At 42.1% G+C, this 22,487-nt stretch overlaps 1 protein-coding gene across 2 annotated transcripts in view; it reads left to right on the top strand.

Moving 5' to 3' along the window:
• Window positions 1-22,487, top strand: part of RASGRP1 (RAS guanyl releasing protein 1) — a 78,830-nt gene that overhangs the window by 52,754 nt on the left and 3,589 nt on the right. Inside the window, exons 7-16 of one of the 2 annotated variants that reach the window (XM_081226855.1) lie at window positions 1,483-1,656; window positions 2,668-2,784; window positions 5,081-5,356; window positions 6,876-6,956; window positions 11,512-11,616; window positions 12,463-12,572; window positions 13,319-13,463; window positions 14,205-14,241; window positions 15,018-15,170; window positions 15,851-16,236. In XM_081226855.1, coding sequence (XP_081082981.1) covers window positions 1,483-1,656; window positions 2,668-2,784; window positions 5,081-5,356; window positions 6,876-6,956; window positions 11,512-11,616; window positions 12,463-12,572; window positions 13,319-13,463; window positions 14,205-14,241; window positions 15,018-15,170; window positions 15,851-16,236 — 1,584 coding nt within the window. The remainder of the gene's footprint in view (window positions 1-1,482; window positions 1,657-2,667; window positions 2,785-5,080; window positions 5,357-6,875; window positions 6,957-11,511; window positions 11,617-12,462; window positions 12,573-13,318; window positions 13,464-14,204; window positions 14,242-15,017; window positions 15,171-15,850; window positions 16,237-22,487) is intronic. The other variant, XM_081226856.1, reaches the window with a different exon arrangement.

Consider the following 22,487-nt stretch of genomic DNA (forward strand, 5'->3'; position numbering starts at 1 on the left):
TTATGAGATCTTCTCATCAGTGTATTACTAGTCAGGCAGGACTAAGGTATGTACACTGATAACAACCCCCTCAACCCTTCCCACCCAATCTCAGTGGCCTAACAAAGCAAAAGTTTATTTTTCACTCCTGCTACACGTCTGACCAGGGGCCTCTGCTGACCACAGGTGCTCAGAGCCTGGGTGTGGGAGCCTTCATCTTGACATGGATCTCCACGATCTCTGCAGCCTGGAAAGGCAACATAGCCAATCATTCACTGGCTCTTCTATCTCAAAAGTCGTCATGTCTATCAGCAACTCCTAAATATCTAAACATCTTTAGGGTATGAAATGATAGTGTGCTCAGCTTCCTAAAAGAATTTCCCTGAAAAGCATTCATCCCAATACAGTCCCAGCGAGAGGATTTTTCTTTATTTCTGGGATGTGCCTATTACTAATATAAACATCATTATTAAAACAGTTTCCTGGTTTCTGAAAAAAAAAAAAAAAAAGTCATCACGTCACTTCCACTGACATTCTCCTGGCTAAAGTGTGTCATGTGGTCACACCTGATCTCAAAGGGCAGAGTTGAGAAGTGGAGAGCTGGAAAGAGCTGGGGAACAGCACTGAAAACTGCCATGGGAGCATTGGAGCACAGCAAGCTCTCCTCCCTCTGTTATACTATTTGAGCAGAAGGATTGTTTGTGACAGGGACACAGTAGCTACAGTCATGACCTATACAGTGATCTTCTGGGACATTTCCAGCTTCACATCTGCTGTTTGTTTCATTGTCAGCCATAGTGAATGCCATTGCCTAGGTGAATGGGAAGCTGTGGTCCCCAAATAATAGCTAACCAGTGTCATGTACCCCACTCGCTTCGCCCCTGCTCGAGTTGGCGAATAGAGGGAAATCCAAACAGGTCTGTTTGATCATGAGGTTAATTCTATCCTGTTAGCACCACCTCACACTTATGTAGCACTTTGAAAAGTTAAAGTGCTTTCACAGGTTATCATGTTTGATCTTAGTAACAATTCCGTGTCCTAAATAGGACAGATGTTACCCCATTTTTTTTATCCCATTTTTAAGTTAAGAAAACAGCTAGGAGAGAGAGAAAAAGAGAGTGTGACAGTAGATTTTGTGAGATGATCTTTTTTTTTTTTCCCTTACCTTCAGCAACAGAGCTGGAACTAGTACTGAGATTTTTCTTGTATACTGTATTCTTCAGAATTTAGAAAGGACACTGTCCCTATCTACTCAACATAATATTTGGGTTAACTTGATTGTGTACACATCCATTTAGGCCTAATGGCGTTTGATGTAGAGGGACCATGCTGTGGGTAGAATAAGAAAGATGTCCTTCCTACCATCCTTGTCTGCAGGAGAGGAAAGCCAAGAGCTCCTCTGTCCCTTAGCAGATCCTAGCCATCAACTCAGCAGAGGTAATATGCCCCTCGGGTCTCCCAGAATACCGGAGTGGCAGTCCTGATGAGTTTCTTTTTCCCCAGTTCTCCGATTATCAGAATTACCTCGTGAATAGCTGCGTGAAGGAGAACCCTACCATGGAGCGGTCCATTGCCCTGTGTAACGGCATCTCCCAGTGGGTACAACTGATGGTTCTCAGCCGGCCCACCCCCCAGCTCCGAGCTGAAGTCTTCATCAAGTTCATCCAGGTGGCCCAGGTGAGTGACTGGATTAAGACTAGGCCTGGGCTAAGAGGTAAATTATCCCCTCTTCCCCCAGCCTAGTCTATCCATTAGAGCTGCTTTCTCATCATGAACGTCCTGGTGGGGTTTGTGCACCTTTACCTGTCCCCAGATCTAGATACGGTGACTCTTCTACATCCCACACAAGGGCAGTATGGAGAGGGCCCTACAGGCCATCTTCAAGGTCAGGATATGGTTAGATCTGTTTAGATCTTTAACATTTTTCAGAAGATGCTTACCATCCTATATTGTTTTACCAAATGTGGCCCACATGGCAAAGGAAAGGCCAATTTCAGGTTTTAGTGGAGCTGGACCAGCCTGATTTAGGTCTGTGAGCCCATGTTGTGTTGAATGGCTGGGTTTAGTGTTTGAGGGGCAGAGTTTAGGCATCTGATAAGAGAAAAGCAGATACTGTGAACACATATTTGAAATTTCACAGAGATTCTAGCATCTCTGTCCCAGTTACTGTCCCAGTTACTGTCCTATATAGGCACTGGCGTTGCCCTCAGAAATAAAAGTCTGGTTACTTTGGAGTGAAGGATGTAAAGGATTATGCTGAACGATATATTTTTTTAGCTCTAGATGTTCTAGACCAGGTGTGGTACATGGACCACCTGCTCTGATGTTAGCTAAAGGTACATTAAAAGCACAGATCCCTAAGCTCAACCCCAGATCCGGGGAATCAGAACATCTGCACTTGGGTCCAGAAATCTTTGTGTTAAACAAGTACTTTGGGTGTTAGAAGCCACTGCTGTAGAGGGTGGTCCACAGACCAGCTGAAACTAAAGGAGGAAGACATGACGCTTTGCTAGATTTGGGACCTCCTGGTCTGGAATTAAGCCTTAGGAAAGAAATGGACAGAAAATTGCAATACCTGATGGCTAGCCTTTGGCCAGAATTAGGAAGACTCATAACACAGAGATGAGAGGCAGAATCTAAGCTCCCATGTAACTGACATGTACAGTGACTCTATTTTCTGTGTCACAGAAGCTCCACCAACTACAGAACTTCAATACGTTGATGGCTGTGATAGGAGGGCTCTGTCACAGCTCAATCTCCAGGCTCAAGGAGACAAGTTCACATGTCCCGCATGAAATCAATAAGGTCAGTGCTCCTGTCTCCTCCCGGGCCCCTTAGCAGCATTCCTAGGACCAGTGTCAGCGTTTCCTCCTTGAGGGGCAGCCCAGAGAGCATTCCCGAACCACACCATCCCTTTTCAACCAGGCAAAATACCAAGGAAGCAACCCCTAAGAAAACCCACAGGACAGGAATGGGGATGTCACAGATTTGAGGGTGACTGTGACTCAGTGTGGCCGCAGTGTTACTGCACCCATTCCCGCTGGTGATTTGAAACAATGTGTGTGTCTTTCCCATGTTCGTATGCCACTGAGTATCCGGAGTCACCATCTTTAGTAAGAACTCACTTGCTCTAGCAAGGAAGAGTGGTTCAGTGACCATAGTTCAGTCTGCATGTCAAGTGAGGTTATTTAGTGACACATCAGAAACCTAGCTAGCTGGAACCCTTGGAGAGTGACATTATGGAGAGCTGAATTTTCCCAGATAGTTGGAAATGAGCTTTTCAGGTACCATTTTTTAATTGATGGTATTTTATTGAGGAACATTTTTCTTAAGTGTCCTATGCACTTTCCTACGTTATTAATTAGATTTTATAGAAAGGACTTTAATCCTTTATACCTACGGCCGTTATCACACGTGTAAACCATGTGTGATATAGTACAGATATAAATGCAGCTACTTATGGTATGGGTTTGATAACAGCTGCTCTGGGTATTTCATCTCATTTGGCCTCCCTTACTAAACTCAAACCCCGGTCCCCCCATGAGCTCTCTTCTTAGGGAGAGATGTCTGAGCCTTGTTGCCACATCCGTTTTCCCAGGTGTTCAGCCTCCTTTCGGAAGGCCTCTTACTAATCATCCTTGCTCTGACAATGCTGGAGTCTGGGGACACCGCTGCACCCCCACCTCCCAGTGGTCTGGTCACCTTCTAATTCCCTGATAGTGCTGGCTGGGAGAAGGCAGAACAACTGAAGCTGCCTGTGTCTCAGAGGGAGAGAATCACAGAATTTAAAGTGCCTTTGTGTCATTTCGTTTACAAGATGTAGCTTGCAGCTCTGCAGCTTGGGGTCCCCCCCCCATAGCAGTGCTTCCTGTCTGTAGCTGCTTGACCTTCAGGGTGGTCTGCATAGTGAATTCCTAAGTCCAGAATTAAAGCTAGTGTCCTGCAGTAGTTTATGTCACCTTCCAAGGGGAACAAAAATACCTCTGTCATCTTTGCTGCTAGTCTCTCATCGTGTGAGCATTTCCCACACTCCACACTCACGTGCCCTGTTTCCTAGAGGTGTGTGAGGAGGCTCTCTTGGCAGCCATGTGGCTGCTGGGGACTGACTCCCAGACCTCAAGCTCTTCATCGGGAGAAAGGATACTTCTTTAGGCCACGATTTTATTACAGGAATTTCCGGCACAGTGTTTAAAATGGTTGTTTTGTGTTGTGACGTGACTGGCAGGCAGTCTCTCCTTCCTGTCTTTGCTTCTGAGAAGGCTGGTCACCACACATGGGGGTGGGGCTCTGTGAACTGCGTGCTGACTTAAAGCAGGTGCGCTGGAAGAACAGCAGACCTGGCTGTGCCCTTGCTGTGCTGGGAGCGGCCACGCACCCTCTGGCCGCGGCAGAGCACAGGCTCTAATGCAGAGCCCCCCACGGCCTCCGCCTCATCCTCTCTCAGGTCCGTTGCTGGGAATTGGTCTAGTCTGTTCAGTCTCCCTATCCAGGGTTTCGGTCCGTGAGTGGAATGTCGCCTGCTTCCTAGGCATAGGCCCATCTTGAGACTCACCGAGCCAAGGCCCACAGAGCGCAGCATAAGGAATAACAACACGCGACAGGTGACCGAAGCACCACGCTGGAAACACATGCTTCCCCGCGCCAGCTGCGTGGGCAGCACACTTGAAGTGTTATGTGGTGCGGTGTCTTTGGAATCATTCAGAAGACACTAGGGAAGGGGACTGCGTGGCTTGGGGTGGAGGACAGAGAGACACTTACTATGCACTGTATACTCTTGTACTTTTTAAATCTTTTTTATCATGTGCTTATTTTTTTAAAGAACAATTTTAGCATAAAAATGGTAAATAAAACCTCATCTAGAATTTTCCAGTTATGTAGTAAAGCACACCTTGCGTTTTCTAAATCTATTCTGCGATGTTTGACATCAGCTGGAGTTTTAACTGGGGAGTCAGAATCTACGCCTTTAGATGGACCACCCCCTGCCTGACAAATCAGGGACGGGGTGAAATTACGGTAGGAGCTGAGAGTAAAAGGCGGCCGCTGCAAAAGTGCAGCCTGCCTGGATGGTACCTGTGACTGGCTCTCTTCCTCTGCTTTGTAGGTTCTGGGTGAGATGACCGAGCTGCTGTCCTCCTGCAGAAACTATGACAACTACCGGCGTGCCTACGGGGAGTGCACCCACTTCAAGATCCCCATCCTGGGGGTACACCTCAAGGACCTCATCTCCCTGTATGAAGCCATGCCCGACTATCTGGAGGAGGGGAAGGTGAATGTCCACAAGCTGCTGGCCCTTTACAATCATATCAACGAACTGGTCCAGCTCCAAGAGGTGGCTCCACCCCTGGAGGCCAACAAGGACCTGGTGCATCTGCTGACGGTGAGGCTCCATAGGAGACAAATCACTGAGTGCTACCTTATCAAAGATCAGCTCAGTTAAGCCTCACAAGAACTCTATGAAATGGATACTATCATTACCTCCATTTTATGGATGGGGATTCTGAGGCACAAAGACGTAACTTGCCAGAAGCCACACGTTATTAAGCAGCGGATCCTGGGCTCAGACCTGGGCTCAGACCCGGGTGGTGGGACTCCGGGGCTGTGCTCTTAAGCACCATGCCCTTTGGACCTCTAGGAGTGTTCCCCTCCCCCTACAAAAGCCAGTCCTAAGCTCTCTGGGAGGAGCTGATAGCAAATCAGGATACAAGGCTTGGTAAGAGATTGGAGACAGTGGGTTTTCATTTAAAAAAAGGACAAGGCATTGAGTTTAAAAAAAAAAAAAATAGGTTCATTATTTGGGTCCTGCTACCACTGGCTTGGATCCCAGAGACATTTAAGCCAAGGGCAGGCGAACACTTGTAGTGATGCGGGAGACCAGGATTTGCACTTTGGGTGCGGGGTGAGATCAGATGAACTCCGTTCCAGACCTGTGATTCTATAGTTCACCAGCTGTGTGACTGACTGTGGGCACATAACTCTAACTCTCTGTTTCCTTCTCTGTAAAATCAGAGGGATTCATCTCTGCGATGACTTCTCCCTTCTCTTTCAGTTCTAAAATTAGACAATTTTTAATCTGCTTTTTTTGCAGAATGGAATAATCATTGTAGCCTCTTCCTACCTCACAGGATTATTCTGATAGTGCCTCAGGCTTTGCATCCAGCTGGTGTCTAATCCTAGCCCTTTTGCTAATTGTCCAGGTGACCTTGGCTAGTTTCAGCCTTAGACAGCAACATCTGAGGAAAGAGGCACTGAATCTTAACTTTCTTGGTTCACAAATTCTGTGAGGAAAACTGTAAGCATTTCCCTCCCAAAATATACATAAGCCATATATACTCAAAAATATGGATGTTTTTGAGCTCTGAACCCCCTGAAGCCCATCCATAGAATCCAGATTAAGAACAAGATTATTTCTAAGACCTCTCTCCTCTAAAATTTTATAGTTCTAAGATATATGAAACTCTTAATATTGTTTGATATTACCTGTTATCATTTAAACTGGGTTCTGTTGCTGGAATCAAATTTTAATGGTATCAGGTCATGCAAACTGTCCTTTCAGATCATCCATCTGCTTTGGGAGAGAACACGTGAGGTGTGGACCATCTGACTAGATAGGGCCTTTGGCCTAAGCTCTGCCTAGAAGCTTAGCTATTAAACCATAGTTTAAAAGTGGGCATCTTGAGACTTCTCCAAAGTTTAAAAATATTTTAACAAGAACTAACGCTTGCCCTACTGCAATAGTAGATGTTATACCCCCAAAATTTTGTGAATTTTTAAAAACAAATGACTTACAGCCTAAAAGGGTAAACCACTAGAGAGGAAGAACCAAGAAAGAAACACATCGGCCCTGGGAAAGGCAAACAGCATCCTAGCAACTAACTCTGTTCTCCTTTGATCTGCAGTTATCCCTAGATCTCTACTACACTGAAGATGAAATCTACGAGCTTTCTTATGCCCGGGAACCCAGGAACCACAAAGCCCCAGTGAGTTTTTCATATTAAGACTCCCATGTGTAACAGGTGCTTTACAAGCCTCTCATCAAGGTCATCCATCTTGGAATGGACTTTAGTTCAGTTTAAAAAGCATATTATGTTTTTACTATGTGCCCAACATTGTGCTAGGAATAAGGAAAGCTTCAGCATATGTATTAGGAATAGTTCCTGACCATAAAGAGTTTGTACACAACTCGAGGGGATAAGACTAATATGTGAACAGTAAACAACTACATGCCATGAGTGTCAGAAGGAGTGGGGGAATCGACCAGTGGTTTACTAGTTAGAGAAGGGATATAGCATGGTGGGCTGGAGTGACCTCTCCCTCCTATTAATTATAAAGTGTCCTCAAGGCAGTTGTTTCTCTTCATGATTTGTTGATGATAATGATATGTATATTAATCAGATGCTCAGCTTCAGAGGACTTTCAACTTGGTAGATAGAAAAGCCCCCACATCTGGTATTCACGTGGGTCAGAAAGAGCAGTCTGCTGGGTCTTTTGACCTCTTATGATGAGAAGTCCTCAAAATTGTGCACAGTCCTGGCTGCACAGTAGGGACTTCACAGGTTATCTGGCCCTGGCTTCCTACAGGCAGGTGAAATTTCAGTCTTCTTTCTGAAGAACCAATAATTCCCACAGTCTCCTGGGCAGCTCCCCAGCTCCAAAGCAAGTGGTACTCAAGGGTAGAGAGTTGCCCATACATGAGAAATTCAGCTTATCTGTTCAGATGGCTAAATTTCATTGTTTCTATACAGAAAGATCAAGTTCTAGCATACTATTGTAACCAAAGATGTTTACTGAACATATTCAGCAGGTTTCGGGGTGTTAGAGGGCATTCCAATGAAAAGGGGGCCTTCTTTCGTTTTTTGAAGAGATTTTAATTTGGGCCAAGTCTCAGATACTTAGGAATGGATTCCATCTCAGCTTGTCCAGGCCTCACTTCTTGTTTTTTTTTCTTGCGTGTCTTCCTGCCTTTTAGCTATTTTTCTCCTCATCCTTGTCTCTACTAAACAGTAAGTAGAGAACAGAGAGGAAAAACAATTTTTAATGTTATTGGAGTGTACCTGCTGTTCAGGTGTACAGCAAAGTGATTCAGTTATATGTATACATATATTCATTCTTTTTCAGATTCTTTTCTCATATAGGTTATCACAGAATATTGAGTAGAGTTTCCTGTGCTATAGAGTAGGTCCTTGTTGGTTATCTGTTTTATATATAGTAGTGTGTGTATGTTAATCCCAAATTCCTGATTTATCCCTCCCCCCAACATTTCCCCTTTGGTAACCATAAGTTTGTTTTTGATATCTGTAAGTCTGTTTCTGTTTTGTAACTAAGTTCATTTGTATCATTTTTTAAATTAGATACTACCTATGAGTGATATCATATGATATTTGTCTGACTTACTTAGTATGATAATCTCTAGGTCTATCCATGTTGTTGCAAAGGGCATTATTTCATTCTTTTTTATGGCTGAGTAATATTCCACCATATATATGTACATCTTCTTTATCCTTTCTTCTGTTGATGGACATTTAGGTTGCTTCCATGTCCTGGCTATTGTAAATAGTGCTGCAGTGAACACTGGGGTACACGTATCTCTTGAATTATGGTTTTCTCCAGATATATTCCCAGGAGTAGGATTGCTGGATCATATGGTAGCTCTATTTTTAGCTTTTAAGTGTTCTCCATAGTGGTTGTACCAATTTACATTCCCACCAACAGTGTAAGAGGGTTCCCTTTTCTCCACACCCTCTCCAGCATTTATTGTTTGTAGACATTTTGATGATGGTCATTCTGACCAATGTGAGGTGATACCTCATGGTGGTTTTGATTTGCATTTCTCCGATAATTAGTGATGCTGACCATCTTTTCATGTGAATTCTGGCCATCTGTATGTCTTCTTTGGAGAAATGTCTATTTAGATCTTCTGCCCATTTTTTGATTGGGTCGTTTGTGGGTTTTTTTGATATAGAGCTGCATGAGTTGTTTATTTTGGAGATTAATCCTTTGTCGGCCACTTCATTTGCAAATATTTTCTCCCATTCTGTGGGTTTTCTTTTTGTTTTCTGTTTTTTATGGTTTCCTTTGCTGTGCAAAAGCCTTTAAGTTTAATTAGGTCCCAGTTGTTTATTTTTATTTTCATTACTCTAGGAGGTGGATCAAAAAAGATCTTGCTGCAATTTATGTCAAAGAGTGTTCTGCCTATGTTTCCTTCTAAGAGTTTTATAGTGTCCGTCCTTACATTTAGGTCTTGATCTGTTTTGAGTTTATTTTTGTATATGGTGTTAGAGAATGTTCTAATTTCATTCTCTTACACATAGCTGTCCAGTTTTCCCAGCACCACTTATTGAAGAGACTGTCTTTCCTCCACTGTATATTCTTGTCTCCTTTATCATAGATTTGAACCTAGGTGTGTAGGTTTATTTCTGGGTTTTCTATCCTGTTCCATTGATCTATATTTATGTTTTTGTACCAATACCATATTGTTTTGATTACTGTAGCTTTGTAGTGTAGTCTGAAGTCAGGGGGCCTGATTCCTCCAGCTCCATTTTTCTTTATCAGGATTGCTTTGGCTATTTGGGGTCTTTTGTGTTTCCATACAAATTTTAAGATTTTTTGTTCTAGTTCTGTGAAAAATGCCATTGGTAATTTGATAGGGATTACATTGAATCTGTAGATTACTTTGGGTAATATAGTCATTTTGGCAATATTTATTCTTCCAATCCAAGAACATGGTATATCTTTCCATCTGTTTGTGTCATCCTCAGTTGCTTTCACTAGTGTCTTATAGTTTTAGGAGTACAGGTGTTTTGTCTCCTTAGGTAGGTTTATTCCTAGGTATTCTTTTGATGCGATGGTAAATTAGGTTGTTTCCTTTATTTCTCATTCTGATCTTTCATTGTTAGTGTGTAGGAATGCAAGAGATTTCTGTGTATTAATTTTGTATCCTGAAACTACCAAATGCACTGATGAGATCTAGTAGTTTTCTGGTAGAATCTTTAGGATGTTCTGTGTAGAGTATCATGTCATCTGCAAACAGTGATAGTTTTACTTCTTTTCCAATTTGGATTCCTTTTATTTGTTTTTCTTCTCTGAGTCCCATGGCTAGAACTTCCAAAACTATGTTGAATAAAACTGGAGACAGTGGACATCCTTGTCTTGTTCTGATCTTAGAGGGAATGCTTTCAGCTTTTCACCATTGAGAGTGATGTTAGCTGTGGGTTTGTCAGCTTTACACCATTGAGAGTGATGTTAGCTGTGGATTTGTCATATATGGCCTTTATTATGTTGAGGTAGGTCCCCTCTATGCCCACTTTCTGGAGAGTTTTTATCATAAATGGGTGTTGAATTTTGTCAAAAGCTTTTAACTGCATCTATTGAAATGATCATATGATTTTTACTCTTTAGTTTGTTAATGTGGTGTATCACACTGATTGATTTACAGGTATTGAAAAATCCTTGTATCCCTGGATAAATCCTATTTGATCATGGTGTATGGTCCTTTTAATGTATTGTTAGATTCAGCTTGCTAGTATTGATATTTTGTGGAGTATTTTTGCATCTATGTTCATTGGTGATACTGGCCTAATTTCTTTCTTTTTTGGGGGGGGCAGTATCTTTGTCTGGTTTTGGTATCAGGGTAATGGTGGCCTCCTAGAATGAGCTTGGGAGTGTTCCTTCCACTGCAATATTTTGGAAGAGTTTGAGAAGGACAGGTGTTAACTCTTCTCTAAATGTTTGATAGAATTCACCTGTGAAGCCTTCGGTCCTGGACTTTGTTGGAAGTTTTTAAATCACTGTTTCAATTTCAGTACTTGTGATTGGTCTGTTCATATTTTCTATTTCTTCCTGGTTCAGTCTTGGAAGCTTGTATCTTTCTGAGAATTTGTCCATTTCTTCTAGGTTGTCCATTTTATTGGCACAGAGTTGTTTGTAGTAGTTTGTATTTCTGTGGTGTCAGTTGCAACTTCTCCTTTTTCATTTCTAATTTTATTGATTTGAGCCCTCTCCCTCTTTTTCTTGGTAAGTCTGGCTAAAGGTTTATCAATTTTGTTTATCTTTTCAAAGAACCAGCTTTTAGTTTCATTGATCTTTGCTATTGTTTTCTTCATCTCTATTTCATTTATTTCTGCTCTGATCTTTATGATTTCTTTCCTTCTACTAACTTTGGGTTTTGTTTGTTCTTCTTTCTGTAGTTGCTTTAGAGAGAGAAAATTTAAATGACCTACTTTACTCTTTGTCGATAGCTTCAACAAAAGGTTTAATAGAGAGGGAACTGAAACTCCAGGCATATTGAGAATTTTAAATTATCTTAGGTGGAGACAATGTATGTGAGGAGCTCTTTGTAAACTGTAAAGCACAACACTTGTGTTAGCCAAGGTTACTGTTCTAGGTTTCAATTACGTGCGGGCCCTCTGCTCCTTGCCACTGCACATAGTTGAGGGTTGTCCACAGATGCAGCTACCAGGTAATGGGAAAGGAAGGAGCTTAAGGTTATAGCATTGCATTATAGTCATAGGGATTTCTCTGAATATTTCATTTTAGCCACTAACACCTTCAAAGCCACCAGTAGTAGTGGACTGGGCCTCTGGAGTATCTCCGAAACCTGATCCAAAGACCATAAGCAAACATGTCCAGAGGATGGTAGATGTAAGTACAGCTGTTTTTACACAGATGAAAAGCAAGGCACTGCCTGGCTTAGTGTTGTGTGGGGGGAGAGGGGAGCACAGTGGTAGAAACACAAAGGTAAGAAACTTAAAACTCGTTCCTATGTGAGCACAGGGAACCAGTTACTTCTCATATTGTGGCTGCAGAACAGTGCAGAAGTTACATTTTGCCAACACACTTTGGCCTCATATGGGGGGAGGTGTACCTCTTAAAGGCCTAGCAAGAGAGCGTATATTTAAAGGTTGTCAGTTGATTTGGGGGCAAAGAGAGGTTGGAAAAGATTTGAGTGTACGTAAGGGTGATAAGGAGAATCTAAAACTGAGCAGTGTGGCATTGCTTGATTCAATTCACTGTGCTAAATGCTGAGAAGGGGTACATACCTTCATATTTCTACATTTATCCTATGGACCATTCCAGTGTAACAAGAAAAGAATGAGCCGGCAAGTGACAGAACAATTGGTAGAGGATTAAGAGGGGGTAGGGAGCACTTCTGACTGGGCTGTTAGTAGAAGCTACACAGAGAAGTGGCAATCTGAGCTGTGCAGTGAAGAAAGGGCAGTGAAGGGGGAACATCCCTCAGTGCAGTGAGCTAGGAGTACAGAGCAGCTGGGGTGAGGGCACATTGACATGCTAATGGAATTGAAAGCATCTGGCCACCCTCCAGATGCTGGTACCTGCAGAGACCTGGGATGTGACCCACTGAATCTCAGCAGCAGCTTAAGGAGCAGGTTTCCTTGTTCCTCTCAGACTGAGGTGTTCTGGCCCCTTTGTCATTTGGCTATGATTGGTTTCTCTTTGGTAATCACCAAAGAAACTCCTTTTTCACAGTCTGTATTCAAGAACTATGATCATGACCAGGATGGATACATTTCCCAGGAAGAATTTGAAAAGATTGCTGCGAGTTTTCCATTTTCCTTCTGTGTTATGGACAAAGACAGGTGAGGGTTTGTGTATGGGAATATGTGGCTATGAACCTGTTGGTAAGAATGCTTTATGGGTGTGTCACTAGAAGAATTTGTAAACTCAGATGTGTTGCTGATGTGGTCACTTAATGAATCTCGGTGCTAAGAGAGCCATTATCAAGCAGATGCCTGTCCAGCTTCGGTTTGGACCACAACAGACCATGAAAAAAGCATGTTTTAAATATCTCAGAGTTGAAGACTCCATAATTCTGCCACCTTAGGAATAGTCAACTGTAAGTAAGAAAAAGTTTAGTCTTCCTTCTTGCTTTGTCCTTACAGATTATGAGGAACAACTAATATTTACTAATATTTTGCATATTTACTTTTCTCAAGAAGTTGGTTCTCTGTGTGAAACGAAATGTTTGGTTGGTGGGTTACAGTTATATAGTAGGTGCTGTCTAAAGTCAGAAACCTCAGCATAAGATATTTCCCTATACCCACATTTCCATCACTTCTTTTTCAAGTCTTGTGGATAGTGGTTAAGTGAGTTAAAAAAAAACCTGGTTTAGCCAAAGAGTGACTCTGTGGAAATGAGTAATGCCATCTCACCTCCTTACACATGCTACCCAGACATCCTTATTAAAAGGAGGGCTCATGGAAGTAAGTGTCAGGTAATACATACTGTGCTATCCCTCAAGGATACGAAGAAAGTGAGTTTCTAAGGCTAGAAGCTGCCTTGCTACCCAGCCCCGCTCACATCCTTCTCTCTCATTTGCGGGCAGGGAAGGTCTCATCAGCAGAGAAGAGATCACTGCCTACTTCATGAGGGCCAGCTCCATCTACTCCAAGCTGGGCCTGGGCTTTCCTCACAACTTCCAAGAGACAACCTACCTGAAGCCCACTTTCTGTGACAACTGTGCTGTATTTGTGAGTTGTTCTCAGAGTGCTTCGGGGTTGAACGTGGGGAGGGGTATGAGACAGTTTAAGTGATTAAGCCAGGTACAGACCTCGTGCACCTGTATCAACTCTTCCTGCCTAGAGCCTAAGCAAACACCTACAATAACCTCATCCTCAAATACATGGGTTTTACTTGCACTCATCTTTTCCCGTTTCTTCCTGATTTATTTTCTCCTCTGGTAGAAGGGCCTGGGATAAATGGTGAGGAAATGTTGAATTTGGGATATACTTTTAAGGTATTATATCCATATGCTGTTTCAGATGTTAGAAAAGAGAAATAGGAGACATCCTCACCCTTCAAAAGGAACTGCCTTTTAAGAAGTCACTTGGGCTCTGCCCCTCCTCTGTCCCACCCTGACCAACAGTTTCCTCCTAAACTCAGTCCGTGACCCCAGGATTCTGTATACTTGCTCTTTAGTTTGGAGTCTCAAGAAGCTTATTTGTCCTGTGATTCATCTGCTTCAGGCCTGGGTCATAAATCCACTGTAGTTAAGCTTCTTGAGAACATATACCTCTGATCAGCACAAACTTTTCCTGTTTTCAGTTTAAGGCCAGGAAGGATTAAGACACGTGAGAGATAAATGAGGTTTCCTTCCCACTTGAGGTAGAGTTGAATGAGGGAAAATAAAGAATGGATGTCAATGTCTAGCCTCCTACCAGGTAGATGAAAGACCTGTGGTGCATTCTAACTGTCTCTTCTTTGTCTCACAGCTCTGGGGAGTGATCAAACAAGGGTATCGGTGTAAAGGTAAGGCCCAGCTTTGTCCAGTGTGTTGTCTTCCCTGGTCTGAGAGGCTTTCCTGTAAAGCATGTTCTACCCATAGTAGTTGTCCATTCAGTCCACAGCTTCTCAGCACACCTCACAACCTCATCTTCAAACTGGCTTCCCTAGAGCACCCCCTGAGAGTGACTGCCACCACAAAGAAGAGAGGAATCTGGGTGACTAGTTATGCGGTTTATTACAAGAGCCTCACTTTGCCTTGTTTGCCCTGGAACTAGGGATGACTGGTAGATTATGCTCTCATATTGTCATGGGTCCCCAAAGACAGACAGGCACAGAATCACTTCTGAAACAAAAGATAAGTGATTACCAAAGGCCCTTGTCAGCTTTCCTTTTATCAGTAGATATCCCAGGATAATTGTCCTTCCTTATGACTAGAAAAGTTCAGGAGTAAAGGAGAAAAGACCTTTTACTGCAAGGAAGAAAGAATAAGACCTAACAGCTGGGAGCCTCCAGAGGGTCTCCATAGAGTGGGCAGTATGTGCAGGATGACCAAGAAAAACACCACTTCTGTCTAGGAGAGCAGGATGCCACTTCTGATTGCCAGACTCATAAGGGCTGTGACAAGGTTGTGAGATCCAGGGCTGACCCAGTGAGAAGAATGTTAAGTTCAATAGAGGTGTTAAGTGTCCTAGCTCCAGAAGACAGGACAGGCATGTGTGACGAGAGCGCTGCATGCATGTGGTTTTGAGACCCTGGAGGAGAAAGTGAAAGACTTCCTGATCAGGGTGTCTTGTCCACAGACTGCGGGATGAACTGCCACAAACAATGCAAAGACCTGGTTGTGTTCGAGTGCAAGAAGCGAGCCAAGAACTCAACAGCTCCCACAGAGAACAGCACCTCTGTGGGGCCAACGTCCAACCTTTGCTCGTTGGGAGCCAAAGATCTGCTCCACGGTAAGCAAGCAGACTTTCTTGGGAGAGAAGTGGCAGAGAGCAGCATGAAGGTCTGCGGCCTCAGAGTGAAGCCTGGAAAGGGGCTGCACCTAGAGGTTTCTCTTCTCCAGACCATCTCTCCCCAGTCCCCAGAGCTTTGCCCAATAGTGACAAGAGGAGGACTTCTGAGGCTTTCCTAGAACTGCCAGGAAGTAGATTAATAGGTAGGTTAAACATAGGTGTGTCATGGGCAACAAATGAAAATTGCTGTGGAAGTGCTATTTGGCAAGGTCTGCTTGTAGTAAAAAAAAAAAAAAAAAAAAACCGACTACTGGTTATCACTGTTATCTATTAAATGGTAAATATAAACCCTAGACATACATAAAGCTTGGGATGGAATCTTAGGCACACTACCTTTTGGGGAGCAAAAGAAAGCAAGCAAATAGAAAAAAGCAACAGAAAAGGAGCCTTTAAGGATGGCCTTTCCTCGGGGTGGATGCAGCCTGACACCAGTGGCCATAGCTTGGCCAGCAAGGCCCCTGGATTTCAGCCCCCTAAACTGCCTGCTTGAAAATGAGTCCACTGTGGGCCTATGGAACTCCTGTAAACAATAAGAGAAGTCTCATTTGAAACTAATGTGTCAATATTGAGTCTCTGCTTTTCTGAGCCAAAGTACTAACGTGTCACGTACCTTCCCACAGCACCAGAGGAAGGACCTTTCACATTCCCTAATGGGGAGGCTCTGGAACACAATGAGGAAAGTAAGGATCGGACCATCATGCTCATGGGAGTGTCCTCACAGAAGATTTCTGTTCGGCTGAAGAGGACTGTTGCCCACAAGGCCACCCAGACCGAAGCACTGTCTTGGCTTGGCAGTGAGGGCCCTTCCAGTCACTTTGTGCTATCTTCCCCAAGGAAGACGGCCCAGGATACTCTGTATGTACTTCCCAGCACTACATCTCCATGCCCCAGCCCAGTCTTGGTCAGAAAGCGGGCTTTCGTCAAGTGGGAGAATAAAGAATCCCTCATAAAATCAAAGGAGGAGCTCCGTCACCTCAGACTCCCAACCTACCAAGAGCTGGAACAGGTACCACCTTTTCCTTTTTTTCAGACTCTGAGAAAAGTGGGGCTAAACCAGGGAAGAACATGTAAACTGAAGATTCAGACCAGGTTGATTATTAGAAAGATAAAGGGGAAAAAAAAGGAGTCTGCTTTGTCTCAAAGAAACGAGTGGGGGCCCTGGTTCACATTACGTAACTAGGACAGGATAGACAGGGCTCCTATTGCCATAAAGGTACAATCTCCAAATGTTGGTACCAGGGCCCAAAGCTCTGTTCACAGTAGGCTCCTTGAGAAAAACCACTTTCTATTGATCAGCTTTACTGTAGTGACACCACACCCTTTTTCTAGACTTAAAAAGCAAGTTGCCTAAATCCTCCCTCCCTAGAGGTCTTTGGGGGGCCTTCATGGTTGCCTGGACATCTTCCTAAAAGGAGGTGATCACCATGCTACCCAAAAAAGGAAGGGAGTATTTAGCTCACTGCAGAAAAAGCCTCCTTCTTAATACAGAATGAGGGAACTCTTCTCTAAAACATCAGGGGATGTGCTGATTTTACATACACACACACACAGCTAAATCAACAGTAGTTGGAAAATGCACCATTGATTATAATCTATAGCAATATAATGTAGTAAATGGTAACAGTTGTGGTAGCAGCGTTGCTTTTTTTCTGTTAGGCTCACAATGTCCTAATTATAAGTTATCTAATGGAGGTATTAGAAAAGACAAAATAAGGTTTACCAAGAAGAGTATGATGCCAAGGTTTGATGAGAAGGGGGACTATAAGGTTAAAAATAGAAGAAAAGAAAGGAAAGTAGGAGCTAGGACAACTGGGGACAACAGGCAGTTGTCCAAATACTCAACTCCACAGGGTCATCACTAATTACTTCCTTTTGTTTAGACAGACCTCTTGTCATGGGACAGTAGTTTCTTACCGAAGACAGGGTAAGGCCTGTCTGCCTTTTTTCCCCAAAACATCAAGGCTGGCAATGTGTTTTTGGAGGCCTATCAATCACTACAAACACAAAACCAACATCTAACTGGCTAGAATTCCTTACATAATTCCACACACTACATAGTAAAACTGCCCAAGAGGTTCTCAGGATTCCCTACCTGGTCCTCAGTGTTGCACCTTCCCTGTCAGACCCCCAGGAATTGAATTGAAGAAACAAGTTAGATAATGTAATGTATGTGAAACTCTTTGTTTGGTGCCTAGAACAAGAACATAATATTAGGAGGAACACTTGAGAAAAGAACAGATTTTCTGGATGAAAAGTACTCACTCAGAATATTTTAAGACATGCTTTAAGAATCAATCAGAACATCTTCCGATGCGGGTGACACAAAGCCCTCTCTAGGGGTAGAAGCGGCCAGAATCAACGTTCAAGAACAATGAAATAAACCTTGAAAAGTGAACTTGATTGATAGAGTAGAAAGAACTTCAGTCTTGGGGACAAAGATCTGTGCTTCTAGTCCCAGATATTTCTTACTCCTGCTGATAAACTCTGTGACCTGTTTGGTCCTCTGTAAAATACAGTCCGGGCGTTCTACAGCTTGCTTCAGATCCTGACATTTTACATGCTGTGTAAAAGAAGCAATGTAGTTGTTGGCAACAACGACTTCTTGCTGCAAGAAGTGGGTGGTAGAAAGATTTCAGGTGAGTGAGTTAGTCAGCTCCAGTATTCATTCCTACCCAGTAATACCAGAGCTGGTAAACCCTCTTTACTTTTATCCTTGTCATTGGGACCTAAGGACCAGAATTCACTATGCATGTTTTAGAGTATTTAAAATAATATGTAATATTCATATTATAATTAATAAATATTATACATTATTTTAAGTATGTGTATACCTCTAAGCCAGCACAGGACAAAAGAAAATGCAAAGCGTCTTAGGTTCAAATCCCCAGTCTGATACTATATCCACCTCTATTAATCATGTAACACAGTACCTGGCACATAGCAAATACTCAATGTTACACAGTAGCTAATAGACAGCTATCTAGGTAATTTATGTTGAGAAACAACTCATGTATCCCAAATTACCCCCCCATATTTTGGGGGGTAATCAGTATGGTAATAAGTAAGGTAAAAACACGAGATTCAAAGTCTTGAAGACCAGCAACATCAGCATTACGGTGGCATGTGTTGCTCCTTTTTTTCTCTCCCCTTTTATTTACAGCTAAACTGGTCATTCATAAACAAACAAAAGTGACTCTACACCAGACCACCCAGTAGATTTCTACCCACCTGTGCTTCAGAGAATAGCTTCATAGGACTGCAGAGAGGGCTGTGAAGCCAAGGGAGTTGGTGAGCCTGCCCCACAGCAACTTGCTGCTATCAGGAGGAAAAAGATCAGACTGGAAATAAATAGAGACCAGAAGTAGAAAGGATCGACAAAAAAGATAAACAAAATCGACTGTGAACAATCGTTTAATAGTAACTGCCCTTAAAACAGCCAGTTGCGCCACAGTAAACCAAAGCTTCATGTACACTGACAAAAGACAGATGAACAAAATGGACAAACCTTTATTCACACTAAGAAAAAAAGAGGGACTTCCCTGATGGTCCATTGGTAAAGGACACAGGTTCAATCCCTGACCAGGGAACTAAGATTCCCACATGCCGTGGGGCAACTAAGCCCACATGCTCTGGAGCCCATGCGCTGCAATGAAAGGTCCCACGTGTTGCAACTAAGACCGGACACAACCAGAAAGAGAGAGAGAGGGAGAGAAAGAAAGGGAGGGAGGGAGAAGGCTCAAATATGTAAAATTAAAATGACAAAAGGAGACATTACAACTGTTACTACACAAATACATAGGACCATAAGAGACTATTATGAGTAATTATATGCCAACAAACTAGATAACCTAGAAGAAATGAATAAATTTACAGAAATACACAACCAAACAAGACTGAATCAAGAAAAAAACAAAATCTGAACAGACCAATAACAAAGACATTGAATCAGTAATCAAAATCCTCCCATCACAGAAAACCCCAGGATCAGACGGCTTCACTGGCAAATTCTACCCAATACTCAAAGAATTAACACCAGTCCTTCTTAAAACCTTCCAAAAAATAGAGGGAATATTTGCAAACTCATTCTGTGAGGGCAGTTTTACCCTGATACCGAAGCCAGATAAGGAAACTACAAGAAAACCAAAACTACAGACCAGTATCACTGATGACTATACATGCAAAAATTCTCAACAAAATATTAGCAAACTGAACTCAAGAACACATCAAAAAGATTTTTATACACCATGAAAAGTGGGGTTTATCCCTAGCATGCAAAGACAGTTCAACATAGGCAAATCAATAAATGTAATCATCACATTAGTAAAATGAAAGATAAAAATCATGTGGTCATCTCAACAGATGCAGAAAAACATCTAACAAAATACAACATCCTTTCATGATAAAAACCCTGCTCAGACTGGATAAAAGGAATATACCTCAACATAATAAGGGCCATATACGACAAACCCACAGCTAACATTATACTCAATGGAGAAAATTTCAAAGCTTTTCCACCAAGATCAAGAACAAGACAAGGATGCCCACTCTCACCACTAAGTGCCCATCAATAGATGAATGGATAAAGATATGGTATGGATTTAGTGGTATATATATACAATGCAATACTATTCAGCCATAAAAAAGAATGAAATAATGCCACTTGCAGCAACATGAACGGACCTAGGGATTATCATACTAAGTGAAGTCAGTCAGAAAAATACCATATTATATCACTTACATGTGGAATCTAAAATATGACCTAAAGTACTGACAGTCTCAGCTAGAGCGATTAGGCAAGACAAGAAAGTAAAACATCCAAATCAGGAAAGAAGTAGCAAAACTGTCACTGTTTGCAGATGATGAGTCTGTACATAGAAAAACCTAAAGATTAAGCAAAAAAAACTGTTGAAACTAATAAACATTTTCTGTTAAACTGCAGTATACAAAGTCAACTTATAGAATCAGTTGCATTTCTATATACACTAAGGACAAAACATCTGAAAAAGAAATCTTTCCCATTCACAATAGCATCAGAAACAATAAAATAGGAATAAATTTAATCAAGGAAATGAAAGATTTCTACAATGAAAGCTACAAGATTTTGCAGAAAGAAATCGAAGACACAAATGGAAAGACATCCTGTGTTCATGGATCAGAAGAATTAAGGTTGCTAAAATGTCTGGCTAGAAGACCTGAATTCTTTCCTTCCAAAGGAGACATACAGATGGGCAAAAGGCTCATGAAAAGATGCTCATCATCACTAATTATTAGAGAAATGAAAATCAGAACTACAATGAGGTACCACCTCACACTGGTCAGAACGGCCATCATTAAAAAGTCTACAAATAATAAACGCTGGAGAGGGTGTGGAGAAAAGGGAACCCTCCTACACTGTTGGTGGGAATGTAAATTGGTGCAGCCACTATGGAAAACAGTATGGAGGTTCCTTAAAAAACTAAAAGTAGAACTACCATGTGATCCAGCAATCCCATTCCTGGGCATATATCTGGACAAAACTATAATTCAAAAAGATACATGAACCCTGCTGTTCACAGCAGCACTATTTACAACAGCCAAGACACAGAAGCAACCTAAGTGCCCATCAATAGATGAACGGATAAAGATATGATATGGATTTAGTGGTATATATATATATATATACAATGCACTACTACTCAGCCATAAAAAAGAATGAAATAATGCCACTTGCAGCAACATGGATGGACCTAGGGATTATCATACTAAGTGAAGTCAGTCAGAAAAATACCATATGATATCACTTACATGTGGAATATAAAATATGACCTAAATGAACTTATCCGTGAAACAGAAACAGACTCACAGACACACAGAACATACTTGTGGTTGCCAAGGGGGGAGGGGGTGGGGGAGGGGTGCATTGGGAATTTGGGATTAGTATATGCAAACTATTAACATACAGAATGGATAAACAACAAGGTCCTACTGTATAGCACAGAGAACTATATTCAATATCCTGTGATAAACCGTAATGGAAAAGAATATGTATATGTGTATAACTGAATTACTTTGCTGTACAGCAGAAACACAACATTGTAAATCAACTAGACTTCAATCAAATAAATTTTTTTAAAAGACTTAAAATATCCATACTATCCAAAGCAATCTATAGCTTCAATGCAATCCTCATCAAAATACCAATGGAATTCTTTACAGAAATAGAAAAAAAACAGTCCTAAAATTTGTATGGAACCATGAAAGATCCTGAATAACCAAAGTAATCCTGATGAAAGAGCACAAAGCTGGAGGTACCACACTTAATTTCAAATTATACTACAAAGCTACAGTAATAAAAACAGTATGGTACTGGCACAAAAACAGACACATAAACCAATGGAACAGAAAAGAGCCCAGAATTAAACCCCTGCATATACAGTCAACTAATATATTCAACAAGGGAGCCCAGAGCACCCAAGCAGAAAGGAAAGTCTCTTCACAAATGTTGGGAAAACTGGATAAGCACATGCAGAGCAATGAAATTCGACCCCCATCTTACACCACTGATAAAAATTCACTCATAATGGATCAAAGAGGTAAACATGAGGCCTGATACTATGAAACTCCTAGAAAAAAACGAAAGAAGCAGCTCCTTGTCACTGGTCTTTGGCAATGAATTTTTGGACATGACACCAAAAGCAAAAAATCAGCAAATGGGACTATATTAACTAAAAAGCTTTTGCACAACAAGGAAACCATCAATAAACTGAAAAGGCAATCAACTGAATGGGGGAAGATATTTGCAAATGATATATATCTGGAAAGGAGTTCTTTTTTTTTTTTTTTTTGCGGTACACAGGCCTCTCACTGTTGTGGCCTCTCCCGTTGCGGAGCACAGGCTCCGGACGCGCAGGCTCAGCGGCCACGGCTCACAGGCCCAGCTGCTCCGCGGCACGTGGGATCCTCCCGGACCGGGGCACGAACCCGCGTCCCCTGCATCGGCAGGCGGACTCTCAACCACTGCACCACCAGGGAAGCCTAGAAAGGAGTTCTTTAAAATATGTAAAGAACTCATACAACTCAATAACAACAAAATCTGATTACAAAACAGAAGAACTATATAGACTTTTTTCCCAAAGAAAACATACAAATGGCCGACAGGTACACGAAAAGATGCTCCACATCACTAATCATCAGAGAAGTGCAATTCAAAACCACAATGAGATATCATCTCACACCTATTAGGATGGCTATCATCAAGAACACAAGATAACAAGTTGC

This window comes from Mesoplodon bidens (genome assembly GCF_964165515.1).
Source record: "Mesoplodon bidens genome assembly, chromosome: 3".
NCBI lineage: Eukaryota > Metazoa > Chordata > Mammalia > Artiodactyla > Ziphiidae > Mesoplodon > Mesoplodon bidens.